The sequence below is a fragment of the Ranitomeya imitator genome, chromosome 3 (genome assembly GCF_032444005.1).
Source record: "Ranitomeya imitator isolate aRanImi1 chromosome 3, aRanImi1.pri, whole genome shotgun sequence".
Taxonomy (NCBI): Eukaryota; Metazoa; Chordata; class Amphibia; order Anura; family Dendrobatidae; genus Ranitomeya; species Ranitomeya imitator.
The window spans coordinates 515,593,629-515,614,863 of record NC_091284.1 but is presented as its reverse complement, the minus strand read 5'-3'; the positions used below and the strand labels follow the sequence as shown (position 1 = coordinate 515,614,863).

The 21,235-nt window shown below is 42.5% G+C and overlaps 1 protein-coding gene across 1 annotated transcript in view; it reads right to left on the bottom strand.

Annotated features, from left to right (window-relative positions):
* The window catches only part of LOC138670423 (zona pellucida-like domain-containing protein 1), a 99,525-nt gene extending 79,482 nt beyond the window's left edge, over window positions 1-20,043 (bottom strand). Inside the window, exons 1-2 of the mRNA XM_069757749.1 lie at window positions 19,956-20,043; window positions 2,203-2,320 (exon numbers count right to left, since the gene is read on the bottom strand). Of these exons, the coding sequence (XP_069613850.1) occupies window positions 2,203-2,320; window positions 19,956-19,958 (121 nt within the window). The 5' untranslated portion in view covers window positions 19,959-20,043. The remainder of the gene's footprint in view (window positions 1-2,202; window positions 2,321-19,955) is intronic.
* Window positions 20,044-21,235: the final 1,192 nt, after the last annotated feature.

The window sequence follows — 21,235 nt, the reverse complement described above, 5'->3', positions numbered from 1 at the left end:
ATGGCAATAGTCACACAATATGAAAGATAATATAAATAAGCAGAAAGCCCAAATCCCTTTTTTGGGAGAACATTTTTATGACATTAGTCACACAAAAGGGCTAAACTATCAATTTGCTTAAAAATAGCATGCAAATACAAGAATTTGCTAAAAGCCAGGTTTGCAGGAAAAATAGGAAAATCTCACAGGGATGTTGCGTTTTCTCAGGTTTTTCCTTCCTCTTTCCTCTGCGACCTACAGAGAGGGTCTCGGTATTATCCCTGTCAGTTCCTGTTGTTATGCTGACCCTGGCACCCCAAGACTCCCGCCCCTTACAAGGGCAATCCACAGCTAGCCTTTTGAACTAGCCAGCCCTGGACTCACCCTGTGTGTGAGCCTAAAAAATACTTGTGGCTCACACATTGAGTTTATAGTGAGCTAATATAAAGTGTGGAGACGTCACTAATAAGCAGAGAAGAATCATACTGGATCACAAAGAAAATGGTGGTAGTTGAGCATAATAATATAATAATACACTCAGATTACACTACATGTGGAGCGCCCTCGTAGGCAAGGGGTACTCGGTACCGGGTCCTTCGGTTCTCAAGGGGGATGTCACGTTGGCTGACCCGGTCCGTGGCCTGTGGAACGTCCGTTGAAAAATGGAAAGGTCTTTAAAGGGATATGTTCGTGACGCCTCCTGTGGTATTCGGTCAGGGTGACCAACGCTACTTAGGGGTCCGCTGGGGTGATGTTATGGCAGCTAGATGGTATACCTTCCCACAGGTGAAGTGTGTCCCCAGGGCTTCCCAGTGTGTAGATGGTGGATGGTGTGAGATGCAGTGAATAACAAGGACACAAGGTTGCAGTCTCTTTACCCTTTTACTGAAGGTTCAGCATCCACAGTCCAGAGCACAGATCACAGGGCAGGCAGAGTCCGGCCAGTTTGGAGGCAAATCCAGAGTCCCCTTATCCAGGTGGAGATCAGTAGCCTTCCTCTAGCACCTGGGTTTGTAGAACCTTATTCCTGAGCCTCTCATAAGGTCCTCACAACTGTTGTAGATGTTCTAGATGTTATGTCTCTCTCTGTCCCCCAGATGGATAGGACAACCCGTATGACCAGTAGCCTGAGGCTTTTTACAGGGACTCTAACATGCCCCAGCCTCTTGTGGGTGCCACCTTGCCTCATGGGTATGGGGCGGATCAGTAACTTGCAATCCTACCGGTCTCTGGAGCAAGGCATAAATGACTGTTGCTCCCTCGGTGTTGCGGCTACCAGGATCCCATGCCTCAGAAGGAGGCAGCCTGTGCAGGGCAGAACTCCTTCTGGTTTCCACTCCTTTTGCTATGACTTCTTTCTCACTCTCTACAATACAGTTCTCTGTTCATTTCCTTTCTTAGGAACTGCCGCACGTGGGGCAGGCGCAGCTCCATGACCTTCTGTCTGGGCCTCTGACAGGCTCCCACCCCTGTCAGGGACCAACTACCTGAGCCGAAGCTTAGCCAGCAACTGCCTGAGCAAAGCTCAGCTAGCATCTGCCTAACTTCCTACCCAAGCCACAAGTTTTACCTAAATGTGAAGAGTTCCCTAATAAATAGGAGCATAGCTCCCCCTGGTGGACTGGAGTGTGAAATGTGTTGCATGCTTGTGGTACCTGGTAAAGAGATCTCCTTTATTGCCTCCAAACATAACATCACCCCCCCCCTAGAGGAGAATGATATTACTGCAACGACCAGAAGCCTGGGGCGCTGCACTTGCACATATAAGCAGAAATAATGAAAAACTATTCATGGGAGGGCTTCTTTAAAGAATTGTGTGCTGCAGTCATCATTATTAAAATACAAATTAGTTACAAATTTCCTGGAGAAATAAATATGCTTTCTAATAATGCACAACACGCTCCCTTATTTCCATTCCTTTGTACCACTTAGCTAATAAACAATTAATCCAAGTCAATAAACCTCTAGATAAAAAAATCAGATTTTTAATTGCCTTCAATACCTTATAATCTGCAAAAGTTATTACATTCACAGCTAACAGCCTATTATGATGATTTTTTGGAGGTTCATCTCTTTATCTGGTTCAAAGACCATTAAATAGTCTGTAAGTACCTAAGCATAAGAGGATTTCTTTCAGACAGCTCATTTAGATACTGACTTTTAGTTGAATATCTATCATTTTATGTATTTACATGAATGAAACTTTAATTTATATTAGATTACCTGGTGTTCTGAGAGTGTTCCCACAGTCATTGATGGTAATGCACTGATATCCATGAATTAGAAAAAACAGCACAATATAAACAAAGTTCTGCTTTGATCCATTTGCCGATGAGAAGTCCTTAAATGAGATAATAAACAACCATTTTACTGTAACATTATCTACACAAAATGTAGTTAAATGCCGGTTTAGTATTTCCTGCTCAGGTAAAAAAAATAGATTACTGAAGTTTTAACAGCCAAATGTATTCCTGATAAAAAGGATAATATGTTTGAGCTTTAGAGTGATGGCCTTAGGGCTGCTGAGGTTAATCAACTGGAATTAGCTAAACCCCTTTCTATTATTTTTATCAATATAGCCATTTCCTTCTGTATCATCTGTCCAATTAATGTAAGCAATAAAGCACTGTTTTAGCCATGGGGTAAGTGCCATTTTTTTCTCCATTTTTCGCTATTTGAAATTTCCTTGGACTTTTTGAGCACCAAGTGTGGCCATGATAGAGCTGACTCAGAACTTAAACAGCTGAAGGTATACGTGTATGTAACTCCTATACAATCTAACTTGGCTTCACTTAGATGTGTCGATTCATTTCTTTTACTTGCAACTAGAGTTGAGCGACCATGACTTTTTTAGAGTCGAGCCGGGTTTCACGAAACCCGACTATCTCAAAAGTCGGGTCGAGTGAAATCGGCCGATTATGACGTAAAGTCGGGATCGACCGAAACACGAAACCCAATGCAAGTCAATGGGGCAGCATAGTCGGCAGTGAGTGGGGGCCAGGAAAACACCTAGAGTGCCCATTTTAATGTCAAAACCATCCATTCTTCTTAATGAAGCTTGTCAAGCGTAATTTACCTTATAATAATTGGAAGGCATTTGAAATTGGGGGTCATTTGGCTAAAGTTGTGGTGGGTAGGGCTGGTTCAAGTAATTAGTGGGCCCAGGAAATCTGGACCACGTCACGACAGTGGAGCAGGGAGAGGTAAGTATTTCAACTTTGCAAGTGCTGTGAACCTGAGCAAGCAGGTGGGGCCCACTCGTTGGCATTGGCACTGGCACAGGGCCCCTCAAAGTACAGCGGTGTGTTTGCACGTCGGGGGCGCCTCCCACCGGCAGCAACACTTTTGCGTACTATGAGAGGCCCTGTGCCAGTGACGTCGCCAACTAGTATTCCTCCCCCCACCTGATGAAGGAACCTGCACTTTCATCTGCACCTTCCTCTTTGTCCCCGTGTAAGGTGGTATGGTATGCGGGAAGAGCAACCTGACTTTCAGCAGGGTCACAATGTTGTTGTGTAGCGTGCACGGGGAATGTTGCGTTATGGGTCAATGTACCAGCAGACTCATCTATCACTGGCTGGGCAATGGGCAGGATGAGGAGGAAACACAGATATAGGCCCAAAGAATAAAGTTGGCTAAATGCAGTTCAAAATTGGTAACACAGGAATAACCAGGGGGCATTGCAGTGGAGGACAACTGGAATGAGAGGCTGACATAGAGAGTAGGCCCAAATCAGTAAGTAGTCGAAATGCAGTTCAAAATTGGCAACCGTAGTAAACAGGCGGCACAGCTTTGTTCAGTGGAGGAGAACAGCAAGGAGTGGCAGACACCGATAGTAGGCCCCAACCCAACTAGTAGGCCACATGCAGTCTAACATTAACAACTACTTAACGAGCGCCTGAAAACGGAATTTCAGGACAGGAAACCAGGAGAACAGCAAGGAGCGGCAGACACTGTTAGTAGGCCCCAAACCAACTAGTACGCCAAATGCAGTTGTTCCATTTAACCACAATTTAACGAGAGCCTGAAGATAGAAGCTCAGGAAAGGCAACCTGGAGAACACCTTGGAGTGGAACACACCATCTCTCTCCACCCCATACCCATTTTGTAGGCCTAATGCAGTGTAGTTTTCTACAACTACTAAACGAGAGTCGGAAGACCGAAGCAATGGCAAGGAAACCTGGGGAACACCTTGGAGTGTAACACACCATCTCTCTCCACCCGATACCCATTTTGTAGGCCTAATGCAGTGTAGTTTTCTACAACTACTAAACGAGAGTCGGAAGATCGAAGCAATGGCGAGGAAACCTGGAGAACACCTTGGAGTGTAACACACCATCTCTCTCCACCCCATAGCCAATTTGGAGGCCTAATGCAGCGTAGTTTCCAACAACTACTAAACGAGAGCATTAAGATCGAAGCTCTGGAAAGGCAACCTGGAGAACACCTTGGAGTGTAACACACCATCTCTCTCCACCCGATACCCATTTTGTAGGCCTAATGCAGTGTAGTTTTCTACAACTACTGAACGAGAGTTGGAAGACCGAAGCAATGGCAAGGAAACCTGGGGAACACCTTGGAGTGTAACACACCATCTCTCTCCACCCGATACCCAATTTGTAGGCCTGATACAGTGTAGTTTTCTACAACTACTAAACGAGAGTCGGAAGACCGAAGCAATGGCAAGGAAACCTGGGGAACACCTTGGAGTGTAACACACCATCTCTCTCCACCCGATACCCATTTTGTAGGCCTAATGCAGTGTAGTTTTCTACAACTACTAAACGAGAGTCGGAAGACCGAAGCAATGGCAAGGAAAGCTGGGGAACACCTTGGAGTGTAACACACCATCTCTCTCCACCCGATACCCAATTTGTAGGCCTAATGCAGTGTAGTTTTCTACAACTACTAAACGAGAGTCGGAAGACCGAAGCAATGGCAAGGAAACCTGGGGAACACCTTGGAGTGTAACACACCATCTCTCTCCACCCGATACCCATTTTGTAGGCCTAATGCAGTGTAGTTTTCTACAACTACTAAACGAGAGTCGGAAGACCGAAGCAATGGCAAGGAAACCTGGGGAACACCTTGGAGTGTAACACACCATCTCTCTCCACCCGATACCCAATTTGTAGGCCTAATGCAGTGTAGTTTTCTACAACTACTAAACGAGAGTCGGAAGACCGAAGCAATGGCAAGGAAACCTGGGGAACACCTTGGAGTGTAACACACCATCTCTCTCCACCCGATACCCATTTTGTAGGCCTAATGCAGTGTAGTTTTCTACAACTACTAAACGAGAGTCGGAAGACCGAAGCAATGGCAAGGAAACCTGGGGAACACCTTGGAGTGTAACACACCATCTCTCTCTACCCGATACCCAATTTGTAGGCCTAATGCAGTGTAGTTTTCTACAACTACTAAATGAGAGTCGGAAGACCGAAGCAATGGCAAGGAAACCTGGGGAACACCTTGGAGTGTAACACACCATCTCTCTCCACCCGATACCCATTGTGTAGGCCTAACGCAGTGTAGTTTTCTACAACAACTAAACGAGAGTCGGAAGACCAAAGCAATGGCAAGGAAACCTGGGGAACACCTTGGAGTGTAACACACCATCTCTCTCCACCCGATACCCATTTTGTAGGCCTAATGCAGTGTAGTTTTCTACAACTACTAAACGAGAGTCGGAAGACCGAAGCAATGGCAAGGAAACCTGGGGAACACCTTGGAGTGTAACACACCATCTCTCTCCACCTCATACCCAATTTGTAGGCCTAATGCAGCCTACTTTCCGACAACTACTAAACGAGAGCATGAAGATCGAAGCTCAGGAAAGGCAACCTGGGGAACACCTTGGAGTGTAACACACCCTCTCTCTACACCACGGAAGGGCTGATTCTTAGGAAGGAAGGCTGTCGGAAAGAAGCAGGGCGCGTCCGAGGGTGATTATATTCTTATTAGGTATATACTCACCCTCGGACGCGCCCTGCTTCTTTATTTGTAATGAATGTTTATTTGCAATGTGGTTTTGACTTACTCTATTTTTTTGGTAAATAATGATTTTATTATTTTCATTGTTTTGCATCTTCTTGGCAATAATATAAAGAAGACGCGACAGGACAACACTCGGTGGATGCCATATCTGTGTTTTAAATTGAAAAAAACTTTCAGTTAACTACTTGCAGGAGAAAGTTATTGTAGCTGGTGGCCATTTTTAGTACTGTACCAGATTTTTGTTGTATGTGTTTGTTTTTAATGTTAAAATGTCTGCATTTGATATCTCTCCAGTATTTTCTTTTTTATAAGCAAAATACTTATTTTTATATTTTCTGATGTTGGTTCAAGGGGTACACGGGCAGCAGTAGACAGGTCAGTGGAGGCCTAGTGGAAGGAGGGACCGCAGACAGGCTTTGAAGGCCTAACATAATAAATTGGGCTGGCTGTAGGCAATTTAAAATTGGTTCCAGGGGAACACGGGCAGCAGTGGCCTGGTCAGTGTAGTAGTAGTGGAAAGAATGGGCCGCAGACAGGCTTCGAAGGCCTAACATAACAAAAATTGGGATGTAGGCAATTTACAATTGGTTCCAGGGGAACGCGGACAGCAGTAGACAGGTCAGTGGAGGCCTAGTGGAAGGAGGGACCGCAGACAGGCTTCGAAGCCCTAACATAATAAATTGGGCTGGCTGTAGGCAATTTAAAATTTGTTCCAGGGGAACCCGGGCAGCAGTAGACAGGTCAGTGGAGGCCTAGTGGAAGGAGGGACCGCAGACAGGCTTCGAAGCCCTAACATAATAAATTGGGCTGGCTGTAGGCAATTTAAAATTGGTTCCAGGAGAACACGGGCGGCAGTAGCCAGGTCAGTGTAGTAGTAGTGGAAAGAACGGGCCACAGACAGGCTTCGAAGGCCTAACATAACAAAAATTGGGCTGTAGGCAATTTAAAATTGGTTCCAGGGGAACACGGGCGGCAGTAGACAGGTCAGTGGAGGCCTAGTGGAAGGAGGGACCGCAGACAGGCTTCGAAGCCCTAACATAATAAATTGGGCTGGCTGTAGGCAATTTAAAATTGGTTCCAGGGGAACACGGGCGGCAGTAGCCAGGTCAGTGTAGTAGTAGTGGAAAGAACGGGCCGCAGACAGGCTTCGAAGGCCTAACATAACAAAAATTGGGCTGTAGGCAATTTAAAATTGGTTCCAGGGGAACACGGGCGGCAGTAGACAGGTCAGTGGAGGCCTAGTGGAAGGAGGGACCGCAGACAGGCTTCGAAGCCCTAACATAATAAATTGGGCTGGCTGTAGGCAATTTAAAATTGGTTCCAGGGGAACACGGGCGGCAGTAGCCAGGTCAGTGTAGTAGTAGTGGAAAGAACGGGCCGCAGACAGGCTTCGAAGGCCTAACATAACAAAAATTGGGCTGTAGGCAATTTAAAATTGGTTCCAGGGGAACACGGGCGGCAGTAGACAGGTCAGTGGAGGCCTAGTGGAAGGAGGGACCGCAGACAGGCTTCGAAGCCCTAACATAATAAATTGGGCTGGCTGTAGGCAATTTAAAATTGGTTCCAGGGGAACACGGGCAGCAGTAGACAGGTCAGTGGAGGCCTAGTGGAAGGAGTGACCGCAGACAGGCTTCGAAGGCCTAACATAAGAAAAATGTCAATACAATGGTATTGACAGTGCCAGGCATTGAAGGATGTCAGCGCATAGACTAAACATTGGTGGAGCTGTGAGAGAAAATTTTGCAAGTGGTAGAGCACTGTTTGACCTGGGGGGGGGGACTGTCTTGTGGCCGGCGGTACAGGCCCAGGGCCCCTCATATTACAACGGTGTGTCTGACGTTGGGTGCGCACCACCACCGCCAGACACTTTATTGTACTATGAGGGACCTAGTGGCAGTGCCGTCGACCAAAAGCGGGCACACCCACCTCTTCAGACAAACAGTACTCTCACGGGTGCTGGCGCCAAGTGGCGATACCACGGCCCCGTGTGGGGACTTTGGCCATTTAGGGAGGTGTTAACATGTCGGATGCTGGACAATCAGGTGCTGCAAATTACGAGATTGGAAAAGTCATTCAGAATAGTCCACAGGCAAGACCTTTACATAGGAAAGCTAGGTGTCAGCCGGACAAGGTGGGGCAAAAGATTTCGAAATCCAGTTGTGGTTCATTTTAATGAAGGTTACATCATCTACATTTTGGGTAGCCAGACGAGTCCTTTTTTCTGTTAGTATTGAACCTGCAGCACTGAATACTCTTTCTGATAGGACACTAGCTGCCGGGCAAGCAAGCTCCTGCAATGCATATTCTGCCAATTCTGGCCAGGTGTCTAATTTTGATGCCCAGTAATCAAATGGGAATGACGGTTGAGGGAGAACGTCGATAAGGGATGAAAAATAGTTAGTAACCATACTGGACAAATGTTGTCTCCTGTCACTTTGAATTGATGCTGCAGTACCTGTCCTGTCTGCGGTCATAGCAAAATCACTCCACAACCTGGTCAGAAAACCCCTCTGGCCAACGCCACTTCTGATTTCTGCCCCTCTAACACCTCTGGTCTGCTGGCCCCTGCAGCTCATGTTAGAACGATCACGGGCGCTGTGTGCAGGGAATGCCAGAAGCAAACGGTCAATAAGAGTTGATTGTTTGGTTGCTAATATTAGTTCCAAGTTCTCATGTGGCATTATATTTTGCAATTTGCCTTTATAGCGAGGATCAAGGAGGCAGGCCAACCAGTAATCGTCATCGTTCATCATTTTAGTAATGCGTGTGTCCCTTTTGAGGATACGTAAGGCATAATCCGCCATGTGGCCCAAAGTTCCAGTTCTCAAATCTGTGGTTGTGCTTGGTTGAGGGGCAGTTTCAGGCAAATCCACGTCACTTGTGTCCTTCCAAAAACCAGAACCCGGCCTTGCCGCGCCAACAATTTCCACTGGCCCCGGAAAAGCTTCCTCATTAAAAATATAATCATCCCCATCATCCTTCTCGTTCTCCTCCTCCTGTTCGCCCGCTACCTCGTCCTGTACACTGCCCTGGCCAGACAATGGCTGACTGTCATCAAGGCTTTCCTCTTCCTCAGCTGCAGACGCCTGATCCTTTATGTGCGTCAAACTTTGCATCAGCAGACGCATTAGGGGGATGCTCATGCTTATTATGGCGTTGTCTGCACTAACCAGCCGTGTGCATTCCTCAAAACACTGAAGGACTTGACACATGTCTTGAATCTTCGACCACTGCACACCTGACAACTCCATGTCTGCCATCCTACTGCCTGCCCGTGTATGTGTATCCTCCCACAAAAACATAACAGCCCGCCTCTGTTCACACAGTCTCCGAAGCATGTGCAGTGTTGAGTTCCACCTTGTTGCAACGTCTATGATTAGGCGATGCTGGGGAAGGTTCAAAGAACGCTGATAGGTCTGCATACGGCTGGAGTGTACGGGCGAACGGCGGATATGTGAGCAAAGTCCACGCACTTTGAGGAGCAGGTCGGATAACCCCAGATAACTTTTCAGGAAGCACTGCACCACCAGGTTTAAGGTGTAAGCCAGGCAAGGAATGTGTTTCAGTTGGGAAAGGGAGATGGCAGCCATGAAATTCCTTCCGTTATCACTCACTACCTTGCCTGCCTCAAGATCTACAGTTCCCAGCCACGACTGCGTTTCTTTCTGCAAGAACTCGGACAGAACTTCAGCAGTGTGTCTGTTGTCGCCCAAACACTTCATAGCCAATAGAGCCTGCTGACGTTTGCCAGTAGCTGCCCCATAATGGGAGACCTGGTGTGCAACAGTGGCAGCTGCGGATGGAGTGGTTGTGTGACTGCGGTCTGTGGACGAGGTCTCGCTTCTGCAGGAGGACGAGGAGGAGGAGGAGGGGGTGCGAACGGCTACAGCCAACTGTTTCCTAGACCGTGGGTTAGGCAGAACTGTCCCAAACTTGCTGTCCCCTGTGGACCCTGCATCCACCACATTTACCCAGTGTGCCGTGATGGACACGTAACGTCCCTGGCCATGCCTACTGGTCCATGCATCTGTTGTCAGGTGCACCTTTGTGCTCACAGATTGCCTGAGTGCATGGACGATGCGCTCTTTAACATGCTGGTGGAGGGCTGGGATGGCTTTTCTGGAAAAAAAGTGTCGACTGGGTAGCTCGTAGCGTGGTACAGCGTAGTCCATCAGGGCTTTGAAAGCTTCGCTTTCAACTAACCGGTAGGGCATCATCTCTAATGAGATTAGTCTAGCTATGTGGGCGTTCAAACCCTGTGTACGCGGATGCGAGGCTAAGTACTTCCTTTTTCTAACCATAGTCTCATGTAGGGTGAGCTGGACTGGAGAGCTGGAGATCGTGGAACTAGCGGGGGTGCCGGTGGACATGGCAGACTGAGAGATGGTGGGAGATGGTATTGTTGCCGCCGGTGCCCTAGATGCAGTGTTTCCTACTACAAAACTGGTGATTCCCTGACCCTGACTGCTTTGGCCTGGCAAAGAAACCTGCACAGATACTGCAGGTGGTGCAGAAAATGGTGGCCCTACACTGCCGGAAGGGATGTTGCGTTGATGACTAGCTTCATTGGCCGAGGGTGCTACAACCTTAAGGGACGTTTGGTAGTTAGTCCAAGCTTGCAAATGCATGGTGGTTAAATGTCTATGCATGCAACTTGTATTGAGACTTTTCAGATTCTGCCCTCTGCTTAAGGTAGTTGAACATTTTTGACAGATGACTTTGCGCTGATCAATTGGATGTTGTTTAAAAAAATGCCAGACTGCACTCTTTCTAGCATCGGATACCTTTTCAGGCATTGCAGACTGAGCTTTAACCGGATGGCCACGCTGTCCTCCAACAGGTTTTGACTTTGCCACGCGTTTTGGGCAAGATACGGGCCCGGCAGATGGAACCTGTTGCGATGTTGATGCCTGCTGCGGCCCCTCCTCCTCCGCTTCAGAACTGCTGCCGCCTGCACCCTGTTCCCCCAATGGCTGCCAATCGGGGGCAAGAACTGGGTCATCTATTACCTCTTCTTGTAGCTCGTGTGCAACTTCGTCTGTGTCACCGTGTCGGTCGGTGGTATAGCGTTCGTGATGGGGCAACATAGTCTCATCAGGGTCTGATTCTTGATCAGCACCCTGCGAGGGCAATGTTGTGGTCTGAGTCAAAGGACCAGCATAGTAGTCTGGCTGTGGCTGTGCATCAGTGCACTCCATGTCAGATTCAACTTGTAATGGGCATGGACTGTTAACTGCTTCACTTTCTAAGCCAGGGACGGTATGTGTAAAGAGCTCCATGGAGTAACCCGTTGTGTCGCCTGCTGCATTCTTCTCTGTTGTTGTTTTTGCTGAAGAGGACAAGGAAGCGACTTGTCCCTGACCGTGAACATCCACTAACGACGCGCTGCTTTTACTTTTACCAGTTTCACGAGAGGAGGCAAAAGAGCTAGAGGCTGAGTCAGCAAGATAAGCCAAAACTTGCTCTTGCTGCTCCGGCTTTAAAAGCGGTTTTCCTACTCCCAGAAAAGGGAGCGTTCGAGGCCTTGTGTAGCCAGACGACGAACCTGGCTCCACAGCTCCAGACTTAGGTGCAATATTTTTTTTCCCACGACCACCTGATGCTCCACCACTACCACTACCCTCATTACCAGCTGACAATGAACGCCCCCGGCCACGACCTCTTCCACCAGACTTCCTCATTGTTTTAAAAACGTTACCAAACTAACGGTATTTGTTGCTGTCACACAACTTACACGGTGAGCTATAACTTCAGTATGATTTAGCTACCCCTTTACAGGTGGGTGAGACCACAACGAAAATCAGGCACAATGTTACACACTCTGTTGTTGGTGGCAACAAATGAGAGAGATGCCACACACGCAGGACTGTCACTGAAGCGCAAATGTAAATATTAATCTCCCACTGATTTGTTTGTTTTTTTTTAACAGGGAGACTTTAGAAAAAAAATAATAATAAAAAAAAATGATTTTTTAAGGAAGAATTTATAAACCAAATAAAATGAAATGATTGTTTCAGGGAGAATTTAGAAAACAAATTAAAAAAAAATAGGCTTTCTATGGCCCACTGAGTGAGAGAGGACGCACACAGGAGTCAGGAGTGGCACACAAGCCCAGAGGCCAATGTTTATCTCCCACTGATTGATTTAGTGATTTTTTCAGGTAGATTTTGGGACCCAAATCAAGCAAAAAAATAAATTGGCTTTCTATGGCCCACAATTGGAGAGAGAGAGAGAGATGGCACACCCAGGAGTCAAGACTTGCACACAAGCAGAAAGGGCAATATTAATCTCCCACTGATTTGATTTTTTTTTTTTTCAGGGAGACTTTAGAAAAAAAAAATACAAAAAAATGAATTTTTCAGGAAGAATTTAGAAACAAAATAAAATAAAATGATTGTTTCAGGGAGAATTTAGAAAACAAATAAAAAAAAAATAGGCTTTGTAGGGCCCACTGAGTGAGAGAGGACGCACACAGGAGTCAGGAGTGGCACACAAGCCCAGAGGCCAATATTTATCTCCCACTGATTGATTTAGTGATTTTTTCAGGTAGATTTTGGAACCCAAATCAAGCAAAAAAATTAATAGGCTTTCTATGGCCCACAATTGGAGAGAGAGATGGCACACCCAGGAGTCAAGACTGGCACACAAGCAGAAAGGGCAATATTAATCTCCCACTGATTTGATTTTTTTTTTTTTTTTCAGGGAGACTTTAGAAAAAAAAAATACAAAAAAAATGATTTTTTTCAGGAATAATTTAGAAACCAAATAAAATAAAATGATTTTTTCAGGGAGAATTTAGAAAACAAATAAAACAAAAAATAGGCTTTCTAGGGCCCACTGAGTGACAGATGACGCACACAGGAGTCAGGAGTGGCACACAAGCCCAGAGGCCAATATTTATCTCCCACTGATTGATTTATTGATTTTTTCAGGTAGAATTTAGAACCCAAATCAACCCAAAAAATAAATAGGCTTTCTATGGCCCACTATTTTGAGAGAGATGGCACGCTCAGGACTGGCACACAAGCCCAGAGGCCAATATTAATCTCCCACTGATTGATTTAGTGATTTTTTTTGGTAGATTTTGGAACCCAAATCAAGCAAAAAAATTAATAGGCTTTCTATGGCCCACAATTGGGGAGAGAGAGAGAGATGGCACACCCAGGAGTCAAGACTGGCACACAAGCAGAAGGGGCAATATGAATCTCCCACAGATTTTTTTTTTTTTTTTTTTTCAGGGAGACTTGAGAGAAAAAAAAATACAAAAAAAATGATTTTTTTCAGGAATAATTTAGAAACCAAAGAAAATAAAATGATTGTTTCAGGGAGAATTTAGAAAACAAATAAAACAAAAAATAGGCTTTCTAGGGCCCACTGAGTGACAGATGACGCACACAGGAGTCAGGAGTGGCACACAAGCCCAGAGGCCAATATTAATCTCCCACTGATTGATTTAGTGATTTTTTTTGGTAGATTTTGGAACCCAAATCAAGCAAAAAAATTAATAGGCTTTCTATGGCCCACAATTGGGGAGAGAGAGAGAGATGGCACACCCAGGAGTCAAGACTGGCACACAAGCAAAAGGGGCAATATGAATCTCCCACAGATTTTTTTTTTTTTTTCAGGGAGACTTGAGAGAAAAAAAAAATACAAAAAAAATGATTTTTTTCAGGAAAATTTATAAACCCAATAAAAAAAATAATAAATAGGCTTTCTATGGCCCACTATCTGAGAGAGAGAGATGGCACGCTTAGGACTGGCACACAAGCCCAAAGGCCAATATTAATCTCCCACTGATTGATTTATTGATTTTTTCAGGTAGAATTTAGAACCCAAATCAACCCAAAAAATATATAGGCTTTCTATGGCCCACTATTTGTGAGAGAGATGGCACGCTCAGGACTGGCACACAAGCCCAGAGGCCAATATTAATCTCCCACTTTTTTTTTTTCCAGGGAAAATTTATAAACCCAATAAAAAAAATAATAAATAGGCTTTCTATGGCCCACTATCTGAGAGAGAGAGATGGCACGCTTAGGACTGGCACACAAGCCCAAAGGCCAATATTAATCTCCCACTGATTGATTTATTGATTTTTTCAGGTAGAATTTAGAACCCAAATCAAGCAAAAAAATTAATAGGCTTTCTATGGCCCACTGAGTGAGAGATGGCACACACAGGAGTGGCACACAAGCCCTGAGGCCAATATTTTTCTCCCACTGATTGATGTTGTGATTTTTTCAGGTACATTTTGGAACCCAAATCAAGCAAAAAAATAAATAGGCTTTCTATGGCCCAGTGAGTGAGAGATGGCACACACAGGAGTAAGGAGTGGCACACAAGCCCTGAGGCCAATATTTTTCTCCCACTGATTGATGTAGTGATTTTTTCAGGTAGATTTTAGAACCCAAATCAAGCAAAAAAATAAATAGGCTTTCTATGGCCCACTGAGTGAGAGATGACACAGACAGGGATGGCACTCTAGCAGAAATGCCAATCTTAATCTCCCACAAAAAAAAAAAAAAAAAAAGGAACTGTCCTTCAATTACTATCTCCCTGCAGTAATCTCAGCCAGGTATGGCAGGCAGCAATAAGGAGTGGACTGATGCACAAATTAAATAAAAAGTGTGGACAAACAAACAAGATAGCTGTGCAGAAAGGAAGGAACAAGAGGATTTGTGCTTTGAAAACAGCAGTTGGTTTGCACAGCGGCGTACACACAGCAATGCAGCTATCAGGGAGCCTTCTAGGGCAGCCCAATGAGCTACAGCGCTGAGGAAAAAAAAAAAAATGTAGCTTCCACTATCCCTGCACACCGAAGGTGGTGTTGGGCAGTGGAAATCGCTACAGCACAAGCGGTTCGGTTTTTTAATGGACCCTGCCTAACGCTATCCCTGCTTCTGACGAAGCGGCAGCAACCTCTCCCTAAGCTCAGATCAGCAGCAGTAACATGGCGGTCGGCGGGAACGCCCCTTTATAGCCCCTGTGACGCCACGGACAGCAAGCCAATCACTGCAATGCCCTTCTCTAAGATGGTGGGGACCAGGACCTATGTCATCACGCTGCCCACACTCTGCGTTTACCTTCATTGGCTGAGAAATGGCATTTTTCGCATCATTGAAATGCGACTTTGGCGCGAAAGTCGCGTACCGCATGGCCGACCCAGCACAGGGGTCGGATCGGGTTTCATGAAACCCGACTTTGCCAAAAGTCGGCGACTTTTGAAAATGAACGACCCGTTTCGCTCAACCCTACTTGCAACAATAAGTTTGGCCTGCCCTATACTCTCGCGAATAGATAGTTGACAAATTAATGCTTGCAAGAACATCATTTCAGAATAGCTGCATGAACATGACATCAATCACTTATGGAATGGACAAAATGCACTTCCGTTGGTTGATCGGATCATTTATGCCAGCAAAACATAAGTCAATGTTATCTGCATCATGTAAGTATGTAAGTAGGACATACAGTATGTTGCTGATAACATGATACTGTATGGGAACCAAAATATCATACTACTGATAGTTCTATCCTCATTATTGCTCCTCAGCCTGTGTTGAGAGAATGATAAATGAACATCTAAAACTTATTATTTAGTTGGTTGGAGCATTCATAGGCTAAAATCAATACTTCTTAATGCATCATTAATTTGGTGAACAAAATGTTATTAGAAATGTAATTCAGAATGCTAGTGTCTATATATGTAGCAGAGAACACCTTGTGCCCCTCATGGACAGTGAAGTAGTTACAACTGTTACATCAGAAATTGTACATATATACCCCTGTATAATATAATATCCGATTCACTGCCAAGAAGTAGATTTATCAGAGAGTAAAAAAAAAAAAGAGATTTATTACTCTGGCTACTAAAGTTACTGATCATAGTAAGCTACTATTTAGAAGCAAATTTAATATCCCAAGAAAATAATTGGAAATTCAGTTTCTGATCGTGGGTCAAAACAGAGATTATCATATTTATCATGCTAACAAATGGACAAATATCACAAAATAAATTGCTGATTATTAAACATGTGAAAAAAATATATGTTTAAAATACATAAAGAACAAAGAGATTGGGCTACTAAACTTCTGACAGCACCATTGACCACACTGGAAGGTAACCTTGACCTCATGAAAATATTTATACAGTGGTGCAGATGGATTCCACACAGTAGCAAACTACACGACTATGCAGATAGGCAAAGCTGTTGTCGATGTATAAAATAGAATATAATTGTATCTTATTCTCAGTTTAAATCAAGACTAGGTATGAATTGTGAGTTTGCTGCATCTTGGTATAGACAATAGTGCTCAATCATTTTTTGGCAGCAAACAAATATTGTGATAATTGAATAGAAGTGCAGAAGTCACTTCTTTTTTGTCTTGTGGTATTCACTGTTTTATTTTGTACTAAATTCTTCAAAATTACTCTTGTTGGTTGAATAATTTTGGTCAGTTTAAAATCTTTGTTTTTTCACTTTTTTGTGCCCTTTTAGAGCCAAAAATTGCATAAGCCATGAGAATGTTGCACACAACTCTAAGGGTATGTGCACACGTCAGGATTTTTAGCGTTTTTTTTGCGGAATTTCGCTATAAAAACGCTATAAATCCGGTAAAAAAAACGCTAACATTATGCATCCCATCTTTTAGAATGCATTCCGCATTTTTTGTGCATATGTTAGCGTTTTTTTCCGCAAAAAAAACTGACATGCTCATTATTTTTGCGGATTTTTTGCGGATTTCGTAGCAAAAAGGACATTCCGGAAAAAAAAAATGCAAAAAATCTGCAAAAAATCCACGCAAAATCCGCGCAAAAAAACGCGCAAATTCCGCGAGTAATCCGCGCGAAAAAAAAACGCGGATTTCTGGCAGAATTCTCAGGATTTTGTCAGGAATAAATCATGACGTGTGCACATACCCTCACATCTATGAAAACATTTCTGGCATACAAAAATTGCAGGGATCGGAAATGTATTTGCTCAAAAATGCTGCATTTTTTTCAAAAGTCGCATATTGGTGGCAAAGATCAGAAAAATAAAAACCACAATTGCAAACAGAAAAATAAGCAAAAATTAACAAGAATAAAAAAACTTTCAAAAAAGGTATAACTAAAAGGAAGAATTTGGCACAAATTTGATTCAATACAACAAAAACTAGATAATAAAAAGGCGCATGAGCAATAATGAATCGGGCTGAAAGTTTATTAGAAAACGGTAGACATTTTGATAGCACAAGATAGTTTGATATTTTTGGGGGTTGATATTTACCTGTACAGTTCTTGAATATTTAATACCAAACAGGGTGTAATAATATTTATACAAACGCTCACATTTGGAGAAACTGCAATCATTTTTAGAGAAAGACAAATTGCAATGATCTTAAAGTATGTAATATCGTCCCATTATACTTCCGAGAGACATGAGCATAATGGAAATGTATCCAGCCAGGTGCCTTCAAAAGCACAAACTATTAAATATAATGGTTTCTTCGTGTGTCCACTGTTATGAGTCAAATTTCTTCTAAAACACTTATATGTTTCTGTTATTCACTTTCCACAACTAAACTAACTTTTATCTTTAGATATTAAATAAAATTCCAAAAGGCAGGGAAAAAATTGCTAGGTTCTTGTTATGAATGCAACCATTTCTGAATATGTGTCACAATTCAGTAAGGTAGGGGGGTCTCAATTTGTCCCTGTAACTGGGGCTCTAATTATCACTGTCCCGGGTCTCTGACATTATTATGCTCCTGTTACACCTTGGTCTGTCCCCTCTCCCACACCATGAGGCATGCGACAAAAATGTAATGTAAACAGGACACAAATACAAAACAGGGATAACAGAAAACCTCTACCATACAAAAGAACCGACCAACAATAGGGAGGAGAATATGGACAGGGAGGAAAAAACTAAATCGGAACAGGGACCTGGAGATAAACACACACGTACTACAGCAAACCACAGAACACTTCTACAATAATTCTACTCCAAACACTAAACTTTAGCACAGCACACAGGAAGACAACTCTTTCATCGGCATGGAGAAGTGGGTATGACCAATTTGTATGGGAAGAGGCAATGACCAGATCAGATGCAGCTGAAACAGAACTGCATGTTTCTGATGAGCATACAATAGGTCCTTAACTTCTTCCGCACCAGAAGAAATTAATTCCATTTAATATGGGACACAAATCACACTATCTCTAAAAAATACCTTTGATTCATTACCAACGTGACTGTCTAACTCCAGATCATCCAGGAAGATGTGACACTCTTGGGACAATATGTGATCTAGCTAATCATCATACCTAACACAACTACAATTAACTATTAGGAGTATAAGTAGATTTTAACTACAACATCTGGAAAACAGGATATTTTGTCTTGAAAATGACAGATTTTGTAATATGACTCTCGGTATCACAATCTAGGTTAATATTCTGTTACAATTAATGTTAGTAGAGGATTGATCATTGCTTTGAATAGACATCTGGAAATAAAGAAATTTAAAGAAATGAATCCTAAATAGGTCGCTATAATGTTTGATGCCAGTTTTCCTCATTTCCTTCTTACAGTAGATAATCTTTATTATTGCAATATTTTAATTCTATACAGCATGAATTCACTTGATAAAGTCACTCTATAATGTCTGCTAGAGACTCGAGAATTACTATATTATATGAACCAAAGTATGTATCTACTTCACATTTGGTTGATTTGATTTGTCATGTTTTTAGACTGACAGTGAATCATTGTGAGCTATATTTTGTAGAATGCATGCAAAAAAATTGTACAAAGATTTGTCCTTTTGAACAATTTTTTAAAATTATGCATTGAATATTAATAAGCAGTATGTTCACCTTCACAAGCACTTGCGTAGCTTCACCCAAATCAAAAATGAAATTACTTTGCATTTAGTCTTGAATTATAAATCTTGCACCAGTCTGTGCCCACAGCTCAGAAACATACATTGTCCTGTATCTCCAAGGCTAGAGACTACAAATTAAGCGTATCAAGATATTGGAATCCCTCTCACTTTGATTTGTTCATTTCATATGTAACCTGCTCATTGCTAACTTTGCAAAATAAGGGATCCAGCTGTGTGGTGCCCACCCCGACGCACATTTCAAAGTTTAACTTTGTCAAAACATGAGTCAGTGTGGATGCCACTCAGCCTGGGGTCTTTTGATTCTTCCATTGCAGTTAGTACAGCTTTCATTATTGTTTTTAATACATCATACCTTTTTATAATATCACTGTACACAGAATATGTCTACAATTTTAATGTGTTATACTGTATGCTGTAACCATAAACAAAAAGCATGTATATACTGTATTGTACATATGACTGAACATTAGGTTGGCATGACACCCGACCTCCTGTATCAATGCGGTAAGTAATTTTATCCTTTTATATACTTTGTGTGCCCCCCTGCATTGTTGTACACTTTTTGTTACTTGCCTGATTTGTTAAATAAAGCATATACTTTATATTATTAGTATGCATTCTGGACTTTATGGTTGTTTCCTCTCCCTTTTTCTTTCAGAACTTGATTATGTAGCTTAGGTCTTTATCTCTTATTGTTTGTCCAGAATATAAACATTTCCACCAGTTGTCACAAAAGTTAAGGTTATGTGTTCTAATCGCCAATTCTGGATCATCAAAAATAATAATTAAAAAATATTTTATAGAAAATAACTTAATTTAAATGGATTTAAATATATTTTTTAATGTCTCCTTGTCTGGATTATGTACTTGTTTCTGTTTTTGTAAACAAGTAATTGAAAAAAAAAGGTTTATTCAATACCAATAAGACTTGAAAAGATTGATCCGATCTATTTACTACTTCCAAATACTTTTTTTAAATGCAGAAAATGAATAATTTCTACGTGACAGAACTATCACAGAAGACACATAAATTACCATTTTATGATTTTATGTTTATTTAAAGAAATGTGAAGTTAGAGACAACTTACCATATCTATTGAAGAGTGCTCCTGTATGCGCTGTGTGTTCTACAGTGCAGACTTTATATACACATACATTGGGGAAATGACTGCATCATACTTGACAACCAATATGTAGTACACTAATAAAGCATATTGTTTTTGGAGTTACTCGGTTGAAGGAAAGGAAAGATGAGAAAAAAGCAATTGTATAAATCTAACAATAATTGTCACAAAATGTCCACCCTTCTGAATTGATTAAGTGCAAAGTGTATATTTGCTTCCTGACCCAGTAACCTGATATCAGGTTCAAATAAAGATATTCACTGTATTATTGCGTACAACAGACAGGATGCAAAAGATATCCATGTCATAACTCATAGGCATTTAAGAAAAGAATCACATGAAAAGAAAAACTATGTAAACTCCTTATTTCCTCAGCAGATTATGTTTCATTAAATGTTTATATTTTACTGAATATTATGAATCATTTCCTTTCCAGTGTACTTAGAGATGACATTGCCAGATATGCATTTGTTTTTAAAGGTATTCTTTTTTATTAACGTTGATTAGTTTCTTTTCGAATACGTATGCTATTAATGTGTAAAATAGTTATAGAGTAGCTTCTTTCTCCACTACGCCTGAATGATCATTTATTTTCAAACTTCTCAATTACTGTGTAAAATCTGTCTTCAGTGAAGACAGATTTTCCCCTTCCTGAGATAGGATTTGACTGTTGCAGCTGATGAGAGTCTATGTCAAAAGGAGGAGCTAGAGGCAGCGCTACACCCCTCCTCCCCTGCTCCTCTCTACATAGAATCTCCTCCATAGAAAATGATATCTCCTTTCCCAGTAATGCAAATTTCTGCATTCACTGAATGCAGATTTAACCCATAAATTGAGAATTTTGAAAAGGAATGATCAGTCCAGGTGGAGAAACAATAAGGTTTATCTGATAAGATATATTACAAAGTTGCTTATTTTCATGTGTGGTATTGATTTATAAAATAAATCTTAAAACTACATTTACTCTATAACCCCTTCATGATCGGAGGTATTTTTGTTTTTTCTCCGCTTCTTCCCAGAGCCATAACATTTTTTATTTTTCGGTCAATTTGGCCATGTAAGGGCTTGTCTTTTTGCTGGACAAGTTGTACTTTTGAATGACACCATTGGTTTTAACATACTGTGTTCTGGAAAATGGCAAAAAAAATTCCAAGTGCTGTTATTTTACCATGTTCACTAAATGCTGAAACTGACCTACCATTATGATTCTCCAGGTCATTATGAGCTCATAGACACCAAACGTG